The sequence below is a fragment of the Cebus imitator genome, unplaced genomic scaffold (genome assembly GCF_001604975.1).
Source record: "Cebus imitator isolate Cc_AM_T3 unplaced genomic scaffold, Cebus_imitator-1.0 Scaffold121, whole genome shotgun sequence".
Lineage (NCBI taxonomy): Eukaryota > Metazoa > Chordata > Mammalia > Primates > Cebidae > Cebus > Cebus imitator.
Genome location: NW_016107436.1, coordinates 1,517,486 through 1,529,131, shown reverse-complemented (window position 1 = coordinate 1,529,131; position 11,646 = coordinate 1,517,486). Strand labels below are relative to the sequence as shown.

Here is an 11,646-nt window from a genome sequence, read left to right as displayed (position 1 = left end):
TTCCACATTCTTGCCTTAACTAATTCCAGCATTCCCTTGATACTGTTACTCTCACAGTCTTCTCCACACGAACCAAAAAACAGAAACTTATCAGTATCAGTCACAATTATCCTAAAACTGTAATGATGTCCTTCCCTTCTAACAAATCTATAAAATTATTCCAAATTCCACAGATTGGTTTTCAAAGCTTTCTATAATCTGACCCCAACATTATCAGCCAGCTACTCTGCTATATATATTCTATCCATCAAGTAAACTCAACTGTTTGCCACCATCTCAAACACCCCCTGGGGTTTCTATAACTAATTATCTGTCTTGATCCATGCTCTTCTTAGCACCCACTCGTTTATCAGACATTCATCCTTCAAGGAAAATGCTTCCTTACAATATAATACCAACAAATATAGAAAAGAATTAGAAAAAAAATCAAAATTTTGCAGCCATAAGAATAAAATGGATTCAGGCAAGAATAATCAATTGATGATAAATCCAAAATGTCATATTTTATAAGGAACAAAATATTTTATATAATGTCAAAGTATCTCTCTCTCAAATTATTTATGAATTATAAGGATAACTACATTGATATCATTTAAAAAGCACCCTAATAAGTAATCAAAGTTAATACCATCAGTAAGGGGCAAATGTCACGTACCTCCAGATGCGATATCCTGAAAGACACTATTCCTTATGCAGTATTCCAGTTAAAAATGCATAGCCATGCCGGGCGCGGTGGCTCAAGCCTGTAATCCCAGCACTTTGGGAGGCCGAGGCGGGTGGATCACGAGGTCAAGAGATCGAGACCGTCCTGGTCAACATGGTGAAACCCCGTCTCTACTAAAACTACAAAAAATTAGCTGGGCATGGTGGTGCGTGCCTGTAATCCCAGCTACTCAGGAGGCTGAGGCAGGAGAATTGCCTGAACCCAGGAGGCGGAGGTTGCGGTGAGCCGAGATCGCGCCATTGCACTCCAGCCTGGGTAATAAGAGCGAAACTCCGTCTCAAAAAAAAAAAAAAAATGCATAGCCATGAAGAAACATTGGAGAAACCCAAATTGAGAACATTCTATAAAGTAACTAGCCTATATTATTTTAAAATGTTAATGTGTCAAAGACAAGGACTGAGGACTTTTTCCAGATTAAAAGAGACTAAATACAATACATGATCCTAGACTAAATCTTCAACTAGAGAAAAATGCCATAAAGGACATTACTGAAACAACAGATATAATTTGAGTGTGAGATGTAGGTTCAGAATGTGTGCTTAATATTTACTAAACTAGAAGAGCTTTCATTCCAATAATTCACACACACTCCCACCACATCTAAGGAAATGCTCTTATACAATATACCTGAGAAGAGAAATGGACAGAAATAAATGATTAATATGTGTTAATAACAGTGTCTAGTGCACTACAGATAAAAATCAACAAATTAAAACACTGGAAAGGTTCAGAGAAACTATCACTCACCTTATTTTAGGGACAAATACATGAATTTGGGTCCTTGTGATTTTTGATAAACATTTCAAATTTCTATTATTGAACATAAAACTAGATTCCAAAGGAAATAACTAGAAGAGTTTAGATACCTATAAAAAATTTAGATTCTTAACTTTACACAAAATATCTAAAAACACACAATATACTGTCTTTGAATTTTAATGACACTAATAGCTTTATTTAACAAACATTGAGTGACTACTATGTGCAAAGCACTATGCCAGATGCATAAAAGATACAAAGATGAAAAGAGACATAGTCCCTGCCCACAAGGAGCGTATAATCTAGTGAGGGAGACAAATACACAAATAACTACAAGGCAGTAAACAAGAGTGGGCAAGTGCTGAGTGTGGCCTGAGTGTGATACTAACTAGCCTCAAGGTTCCAATTTGAAACACGATGAAATAGTGTTGCCTGCTTTGAAAATCCCATCCCAAGTATGGCATAATGGAAGTTAAATGGCCCTACCCAAGCAGCTGGAAATAACAGAGTAGGCCAGGTGGAGGGGCTGTTTGAAAGCACTATCACACCTACATACATGGTGCTGATATAAGTACGTAGGTATGGCTAAAAAAGAACTCATATATATATATGTATATATATATATATATCATCTGTCCTTTGGTTAATGGCTATAGCTACTGTTTTAAACAATATACTTTTATATAAAAAGGAATTTGTATAATCCCAGAAAAATCAATTTAAGGATTAATATTAATTCAAGAAAGAATCCTGCCATAGGCAATTTTATTTACTAATTGATTAAGTCTTTTCTCTAAATATCTATAAAGCTCTGTAGCAATTAAACAGTTAGACATTTAAGTATTGCTGAGTAGAAACCTCTTATGTTCAGCCTTCTGAAAGAAATGGTCACATACCTGATAAAGCACTATTCTAATAGCGACAAGAAGGCCTTAAAGAGATTTAAGGAAAATAATTTTTAATGCTTCAATGCAAATGGAGTACACGCTGATTAAATACAACTCAATGTTCTTTGAAAACATCTCAATGACAGCATTTGATACCAGTTAAGGCCAGCAAAATTGCACTGAGGAAAATATTACATGTACTGTCTTTCATTGGTTTCATGTATCATTGCTTATGACTATGGCAATGCAATCTTTCCTTTGACAATTGCATTTATGGGAACTGATGAGCTTTGATTTATGAACTTTGATTTGCTTTTAGTTCATATGCCAATAACAAGTGCTGACCACTTCTTCTTGGTAGTGCTGTCTGAAATAACTGGCAAAGTAGAAGCACATTTCCTGGCTGCTTTTCCTACTTCCTGAATTGGAGGGTTCACCTCCTTAGCCTGTTTCTTTCCGTGTATCACTGTGGTCCTGGGTCCTCTGCTGCTTTCTCTCAAGGAAACGAGCCCGTGCATCAGATATGGATTTGTCATCATTTCTTTTTTGCATTTTCTTTAGGACGTCTTTTGATATTCCATCTGAAAACATTACAAATTAATCCAATAAAACTTAGCTTTGAGATTCAGTACTGGAAGTGTTAAGAGAAAGAGAAGCCCTGATTTATCAACATTAACAAAGTAAAAAGAATAAAGAGAAAAATAAATTTTGCCCTTTCAAAAGCAATATAGTCTATGGTTACAAAATTAAGGGCACCAAGGCTAATGCATCAGAAAAATTGACCCTATTTCAGGCACGTGGCACAGTGTTGTAACACTGTAATAAAATACCTAGTGGCTAACATTTCTAAAGACTTTTCTATGATTTCTTGGGCAAAACTCTTCACCCATTCTATTTTCCAGTGATGTCAAATAAAGAAAATACAATATGCTTCATCATTCAGCCTCAAAAAGCTTTACTTAAAAGTGCTTTGTGTATGCAAGCTGATAATTAAACTTTGTCCTATTTCTGTACCACAACTATTTATGCCTCACAACTAGAGTCCTAATATTTTGTAGAAAAAGGCCCTTGGAAACAAAGGGGATTCTGAGCTAATAATGCATAAATAATAAATACTTTTTGTTTTTTTTAAGGGACAGCGTCTCACTCTATCACCCTCAGGTGGGAGTACACTGGTGAAATCACAGTTTACTGCAGCCTCAAACTCCTGGGTTCGCGTGATCCTCCTGCTTCAGCCTCCCAAGTCACTTGGACTACAGATGCACACCAACATGTCTGGCTAATTTTTTTTTTTTTTTTTAAGAGATGGGGTCTCACCACATTGCCCAGGTCAGTCACAACATTTTTATAAAGAAAAATAGTAAAGCACTACTGGGAAGCACTATGGCATAGTGGTTAAGAGCAGAACAAACAATTTACTCACCCTTTAGCTGTTTTACATTTTCCTTATTTGTCCATCTCCTTCTTGCATCTTCTCTTACTTCACGTCGGGCCACACTGCTCAAATCATGTGCATTAAATTCATGCAACTTGGGTAACAAGTCTCTTACCCATTCATAACGGATTGGGCATACAATTCTTGCGTAGACTTTGGTGGTAACCAATACCTCATGAAAAATGATCCATTCAAGTTTGGTTTCCTGTTCATGAAGCTATAAAACATTTCTTTTAAGGATCATAAACTCAATAACCTGCCCTATTTCACATTAGACCAACCAAATAGTCCAAACCCTTCTCAACTAATTCCTATCTTCTTCAAACAAGAGGCATATGCCAACCAATACCCTTATGGATCTATGTAATATAGATATATGCAAATTTAACCCCAAAGTGAAAAGTAGAAGACATTTATATATTACTTATTTCTACACCTTTACAAATTTCTTCCCTTTATTAAAAATAAAGCACTTACTGCTGAGGAAGGATGAATGTGAACTGGGCTTCCACGCCCATCCATTGTGCAAAACGTTCTCCCAACAGATCTGTAAACAGAAAAACAAAATGATAAAGACTAGAACAGTAAAAGAATGAAGTAAATAGAGCATTAAGTTCAGCAATGAACAACTGCAGTATGTTCTACTACAAAGCGCATTATAAGCAGAGGTTTGCATTTATTCAATTGTTACTACAACCTCTCTACAAATTCATCTTAATTATTCAAGTTAAACAGTAACTACAATTAGGTATAAGTAACTACAATTAGGTATAAGCAATCAGTAATTAACAATAATCTATGAGCTTTGAGAGCCAGGAATTTTATTAAAAGGTCAAAACTGAAACTCAAATAAATTAGCTAGACTTTTCAAGATCACAGAGCTAATGCATGGTAAAACCAAGTTCTACATGGTTCTCCTGACTTAAATATGGTTTCTTTATGTTATATCACATTGCATCTCTTTTTAAAGGGATAGGTGATTTTTCACTTTTTTTTTTTTTTTTAAAGTTTAAGTTATTTATTTAAGCCATCTCCTGTCACAAGCAAAGGAACGGAAGATCAGTATACCAGTCATCATTTGATACAGGTAAAGAAGGTGAGCTTAAGGTCCCATATACTTTTTCTGGTCCATGTGCAGAGTAATGGTCCAAACCAGTGCTGTGCTGCTCCCTGGTGCCCAGGTAGTGGTCCAGATTCTCTTTATTCATCTTCATAGCCAGATGGAAGTGGATTCACATAAGAGTTATGAAATAGGGTTTGGTTACCATCTCCCCAGGGAAACGGCTTGGTCATGATGCAAAGATGAGGGTAGGCAACGAACTCAGGTCTCTCATGCTGTTTCTGCGACTTCAGGTACACATTCAGCATGCTGACTCCCACCCCAGGGAGCACGACGAAGAAGGTGAGGACCTTCCACATGCAACCTGAACCTTCTCTGCTGTAGGCGGCACTCGACATAGGCCGCCCCAGCTGTGGGCGGGACCGACCCAGCAGACGAGAAAGCCAAGACGCAACAGCTGCCGCCATCTTCCACCTGGACCTCGATTTTTCACTATTCTAAAACTTGACAATTAGTTCATCTATCATTTTTCCAATTCATGCCCTTAACATATTTTCTTCCACATTTCCCTACCTAAACATTATTTCAAAAAACTTATCAAAATAATAATCCTAGTTCATTTGTCATAATTTCCTATAGTACTTTGTATATATCCATAGTATAACCCACATCAAACTGCACTGCAATTATTCACTTACGTATCTGTATCCTCCATTAGATTCAGGTATCATCAAGAATGATATAAGGACTCATGTTACTCTACCTTTCTATCTTCAATACCTGCTCAATTTGGCACACAGTGGGTAACCAAGACATATCATTTTTAAAAATGTAAAACAGGCTGGGCGCGGTGGCTCAAGCCTGTAATCCCAGCACTTTGGGAGGCCGAGGTGGGTGGATCACGAGGTCAAGAGATCGAGACCATCCTGGTCAACATGGTGAAACCCCGTCTCTACTAAAAATACAAAAAATTAGCTGGGCATGGTGGTGCGTGCCTGTAATCCCAGCTACTCAGGAGGCTGAGGCAGGAGAATTGCCTGAACCCAGGAGGCGGAGGTTGCGGTGAGCCGAGATCGCGCCATTGCACTCCAGCCTGGGTAACATGAGTGAAACTCCGTCTCAAAAAAAAAAAAAAAAAAAGTGCATACATATAAATGCATTACATATATACACACTAACATCAATTTTTATTCCAGTGTCTGTCCATGCATCCATCTAAATTGAAACCCCTAACTTTTATAATGATATACTGAAATTTCAATCCAGCAGCACAGAGATCATTCCCATTTTCTTACTTTCAGTATTTTTAATTCCCTTCACCATTATCACTCATAGTTATGTGACTAATTCCTCTGTGTATAATGAATCTCCATCACCACCAATGCTATCCCTTTCTCTATAAAGATGCCTTCCAGCTGGGTGTGGTGGCTCGTGCCTGTAATCCCAGCACTTTGGGAGGCTGAGTCGGGTGGATCACTTGAGTCTGGGAGTTTGAGACCAGCCTGACCAACATGGAGAAACCTTGTCTCTATTAAAAATAAAAATTAGCTGGGCGTGGTGGCGCATGCCTGTAATCCCAGCTACTGGCGAGGCTGAGGCAGGAAAATGGCTTGAACCCAGAAGGTGGAGGTTTCCAGCCTGGGCAACAAGAGTGAAACTCCATCTCAAAAAAAAAAAAAAAAATGCCTTCCTCACTACACTCAGACTGATACCCCAAACCAAATAACCCCTCCCCATCTTGCTCAAGCCCTAACACTCCATGCCAAGCTACCTTTTCTCAGGGATGCCATGCTCAACCTACCTGGCTTTCACACTATACATAGAGCCACCCCTCTGCAAGAAAACTCTTGTTACTTGCCTTAAGTGAAGATAACCCATGCTGAACAGCCACCCTAAAAACACACCTCCTATCCTGCTTGAACTCTAATACCACATTCTGAGCCACTGCAGCTCTCCCTGGTCATTGTAATTGATGTCATAATCATCAAATAGCTTAAATCAAATCTTCAATGTTTATTATTAAATAGCCCAATATTGTAGTTAGTCAAATACAGTATATATCTTGATCCATCTCTCAAGTTCTCATTGCTTACCTTCGAGCTACATTTTTGAAATAGCCTGCACAGAGACATCTTCGTAGTACCTCATGTTTAGGGCCTTCAAAGGTCTCTCTTGGGAAATCACTTTGCTGTAAAAAGAATATGTATAGAGTGGTAATTCTCATAGCACAATTTGAAATAATCTTTTATTTTGAAAAATCCACATTTCTAAAGACTTCTGTTTCTGCCAAACATAGAGTAAAAGGGACCAGATTTACCCTTCTACCTGAAAACAAAAAAAAAAAGGACAAAATATATGAAATAATGATTTCCAAAACACTGTAATATCAGGCAATAAAGGACAGTGACTTCAGAGACCGGAAATAAATGCAGTACGCCCAACGACTGCCCCAACTTCAGCCTTGAGAAAGACTGCAGACCAAGGTAAAGGGAAGTAAAACTAAAATGGAATCCAGAGAACTCCCTGGGTTAAGGAAACAAAGCTGGGAGTCCAGGAAGACCAAGGTGGCTAGAATTCACAGAACAAGAGTTCAGGAAAGAAGAGAACTACGTAAGGACACAACTCCAGAGAGATGCAAAGGGTCCTCCTCAAGTGTTCTGTGGAGTACTGATTAGCACATGAATCTGAGGAAACTACCAGCTCAAGAAAAGAACCTCTTAAAAGGATGTTTTCACAGGGCTAGTAACGGCGCCTGTTCCTATAAGCCACATGAGAATACTACACTATAGTAATTCATGTGATTTTAGGAAGAGCACTCAGATGTGCCTTGCCTCAGCAGAGGGGAGTAACTGGCCCTGCACTGAGTGCTGCTCTGATCCCACCTACCAAATGATGCAAGCAAGACCCAAAAAGATCAAAACATATCCAAGTAACTAGAACACAAAAATATCCAGCTCCCAACAAGGTGACATTCACAATGTTTAGTATTCACTGAAAAATTATCAGGTATGATGTAAAAAAGCAAAAAGATACAATCCATAAATGAGGACATCAATAAATTAAAATCAACCTAGAACTGACACAGATTTAATTATAGTCCATTATATAATTATTTGTATAGCTGGATTATGTATGTTCAAAAAGTAGAGACCCGAAAAGTAAAATGTAAAAATTTAAAGACTGAAATCCAACATCTAGAGATGAAAATACAACACCTGAGATGACATATATACTAGATGGGATTCACGGCAGATTAAACACTGCAGGAGAAAAGATTAATGAACTTGAAGATAAGGCAAATAGAAAACATTCATAATGAAACAAAGAAAGTATAACAGTGGTTTCCAGAGGCTGGAGAAAGAAGAGAATGGGTAGGTTTTTTGGTTTTGTTTTGAGTCAGGGTCTTACGCTGTCACCCAGGCTGGAGTCAAGTACTCAATATCAATGATAAGTTCTTAGAAACTGCAACGTTAAGCAAAATTTTTAAAGTAATTTTTTTTCTCATCAATGTTAAAAAAATGGTGAATAAAACAACATTTTTCTGAAATCAGGTTTGTTGTTACAAAAAACAAAACAAAACAAAACATTTTTCTAGGGCCTGCTGTATATCACTGTGCTTAAAGTCAGTTTCCAAGATCCTACAGATGACGTTAAGTGAGGACTTAATGTATAATGACAGAAAGCAGATCAGTGGTTATCTGGGTAAGTGGGGAGGTTCTGGGAAGTGAGACAAATGGATTACAAAAGGGAATGAGGCCAGGCACGGTGGCTCATACCTGTAATCCTAGCACTTTGGGAGGCCGAGGTAGGTGAATCACTTGAGGTCAGGAGTTTGAGACCAGCCTGGCCAATATGGTGAAACCCCATCTTTACAAAAAATACAAAAATTAGCTGGGTGTGGTGATGCAAGCCTGTAACCCCAGCTACTTGGGAGGCTGAGGCAGGGGAATCGCTTGAATCTGGGAGGCAGAAGTTGCAGTTAGCTGAGATTGGGCCACTGTGTTCCAGCTTAGGGGTCAGAGTGAGACTCCATCTCAAAAAAAAAAAAGGAAATGAGAAAACTGGAGGAGAAGTTGGGTATGTTCCATTATCTTGACAGTTGTTTTATGCAAATGTCAAAACTCATCAAATTGTAAACCTTAAATATGTATTAGTTATTGCACGTCAATTATGTATCAGAAAAGCAATTTTCAAATATCTTCAATTCTGCAGATACAATTCTTTTATTACTACTAGGAATCTTTCATGGGGTCAGGGAGATGGCTATACACAGAAACAAATAGAAAGGAAGGTTGGTAGTGAAGAAAGGGTGGTAATGTACATCACTGAAAATTCAGTATGAAATATATAGGTCCAAAATGCTACTTAAGAAAAAAATAACATTATGGCAATCACCTGTTTAAGCTTCCTGATTAGTTCTCGAAGTTGGGCTTCCACACGAAATGCAGAAAATAAGCACCTCCAGTGAATCCAGTGTTTTTGGCACCATGAAGCTGGAGCTCCACTGCAAAACAAAAAACTCGTATCTTTAAAATATCTTCTCTAAGTAAAAGACAATCTAACATTCTCATTTCTATTACAAAAGTATAAACCCACAACCAACTGTCAGTTCCTTTAGGAGACCTGTTCAAGTACTAAAGAAGTGTTTTAGGAAATTTGAAAAAAAAAACAAATTAATGACTACATTAAAAAATAATTTGTGAATGGATTTCTTTACTTATATATATGCATTAACAAATATCCAATCATTTTTTAATCTAGGCCACCTATATAGATGCAAAATTCTATAAGGTTTGAGGAGAAAAGAAGAGAATCAATATCATATACCAAGTGCCTACTAAGCAACAGTCATCTGACATAGATAATTTCACTGAAATTCAAAATACCTTGAGGTCAGTATCATCTTCACTGAACCTTAGTGTCACGAGCCACATAATAAGTACATATTGGAACTATACATCAAATTGACATTTTCTATACAAAGGACTACCTTACATACCTTGATTTGCATTGTTCAAAGATGACAGCTAAAGTTGCAAAGTCATTAAATCCTCCAGCTTTAGTTGCCAATTCTCGATGTCTCTGTTCTGCTTCCTTCTGGTACTCTGGATCAACTGAAAGAATTAGAGAGGCAATTCAGTTATACTTTACATTAAGTGTCTACAATCACTTTGTTTTCAGAAGCTCATTAAAATCTGCCTCATCCTCTGGGGTGAAGTAAGGTAGAACTATATGAACTCTTCTTAACTCCTCTTGGGAGGCTCTAATTTCTCCCATAATTCCTTTTCTTCTTTTAATAACACTTTGGAGATTTTACCTGGATAACAACATTACTCCTACCAATCTACTTGCCTTTTTAAAATAGCAGTTGCAATTTACTTTTTAAATTAGTTTTGTTATAAGAGTAACCCATGCTTACAGTTAAAAAAAAAAATGTAGTGGTATAAAAGAATATCATGTAAAAGTTCAATGTTCCCCAGTTAGTCACACTACCCATAAACCAATCCTCAAGGCTAACTACTGTTCATTATTTAGTGTGTGTCCCTCCAGGTATTTTCTATGTATATATGAGCATAGGTACATAGTGCTTCATTTTTCTATAAATGGAATACATAATCTGAAAATTCATTTATTCATTTAATAACAGCTCCATATTAGGACATATAGAATTATTCATTCTCAAAAACAGCAATATAGGACCAGCTGTGGTAGCTCAAGCCAGTAATCCCAGCACTTTGAAAGGCCGAGGCAAGTGGATCAACTGAGCCCAGGAGTTAAGGACAAGCCTGGGGAACACAGCAGGGCCCCGTCTCTACAAAAATTAGCCAGGCATGGTGACGAACACCTGTAGTCCCAGCTACTTAGGAGGTTGAGGTGGGAGGATCACTTGAGCCTAGGAGGTTGAGGCTTCAGTAAGCCGTGATAGTACCCCTGCACTTTGGCCTGGGCAACAGAGTGAAACCTTGTCTCAAAAAAGAAAAAAAATAGTGATACGATGTTATCCAGGAGTATGGGGAACATAACACAATTTAACCAGTTCTTATTTATCCAATTCCCAACTATAGGCAATTAGACATGATCTCCATATATGCAGAATTGACCTACTACAAACATTTTCTTTTCTTTTTTAACGTAATATTAAAGTATAACATGCATACAGAAAATTACACAGGATATAAGTGTGTAGCTCAATTAATATTCACAAACATACACATACCAATTTACCCAACAACCAGATCAAGTTATCACCAGCATCCCAACAGCCCCCCTTATGCCTTCCTTCCAGTAACTACCCATTCCCTTCCACAAGGGTAACTATATCCTGACTTCTAATCCTACAGATGGGTTTTCCCCATTTGTTTTTCTTTTTGTGTTTTTTTGAGACAAAGTCTCACTCTGTCACCCAGGCTGGAGTGCAGTGGTATGATCTCAGCTCACTGCAACCTCTGCCGCCCAGCTTAAAGCGATTCTCTTGTCTCAGTCTCCTGATTAGCTGGGATTTACAGGCGCCTGCCACCACACCTGGCTAACAGGATGTACTTGATGTGTCTGTTTTCTCTTGCTCAGCATTATGTTTTTGAGATTTATCTGTTACCGACTTTGATACCACGCCCCCTATTCCATTTAGGACAGATGTGATCTTTGACTGCCCAAATTCCCCATATGGCACTTTACCCAGGGCTAACTTTTTTTTTTTTTTGAGACAGAGTTTCGCTCTTGTTGCCCAGGCTGGAGTGCAGTGGCACAATGTCGGCTCACCGCAACTCCACCTTCTGGTTTC

The 11,646-nt window shown here is 38.0% G+C and overlaps 2 protein-coding genes across 2 annotated transcripts in view; both read right to left on the bottom strand.

Moving 5' to 3' along the window:
* Window positions 1-1,374: 1,374 nt before the first annotated feature.
* Window positions 1,375-11,646, bottom strand: part of DHX40 (DEAH-box helicase 40) — a 48,466-nt gene continuing 38,194 nt past the window's right edge. Inside the window, exons 11-16 of the mRNA XM_037742442.1 lie at window positions 9,865-9,979; window positions 9,261-9,369; window positions 6,959-7,053; window positions 4,283-4,352; window positions 3,794-4,022; window positions 1,375-2,951 (exon numbers count right to left, since the gene is read on the bottom strand). Of these exons, the coding sequence (XP_037598370.1) occupies window positions 2,812-2,951; window positions 3,794-4,022; window positions 4,283-4,352; window positions 6,959-7,053; window positions 9,261-9,369; window positions 9,865-9,979 (758 nt within the window). The 3' untranslated portion in view covers window positions 1,375-2,811. The remainder of the gene's footprint in view (window positions 2,952-3,793; window positions 4,023-4,282; window positions 4,353-6,958; window positions 7,054-9,260; window positions 9,370-9,864; window positions 9,980-11,646) is intronic.
* Window positions 4,792-5,378, bottom strand: LOC108312070 (cytochrome c oxidase subunit 6A1, mitochondrial-like). Its single transcript, XM_037742471.1, has one exon. It carries the CDS (start codon window positions 5,330-5,332, stop codon window positions 5,006-5,008), a length of 327 nt encoding a protein of 108 aa, XP_037598399.1. The 5' UTR covers window positions 5,333-5,378; the 3' UTR covers window positions 4,792-5,005.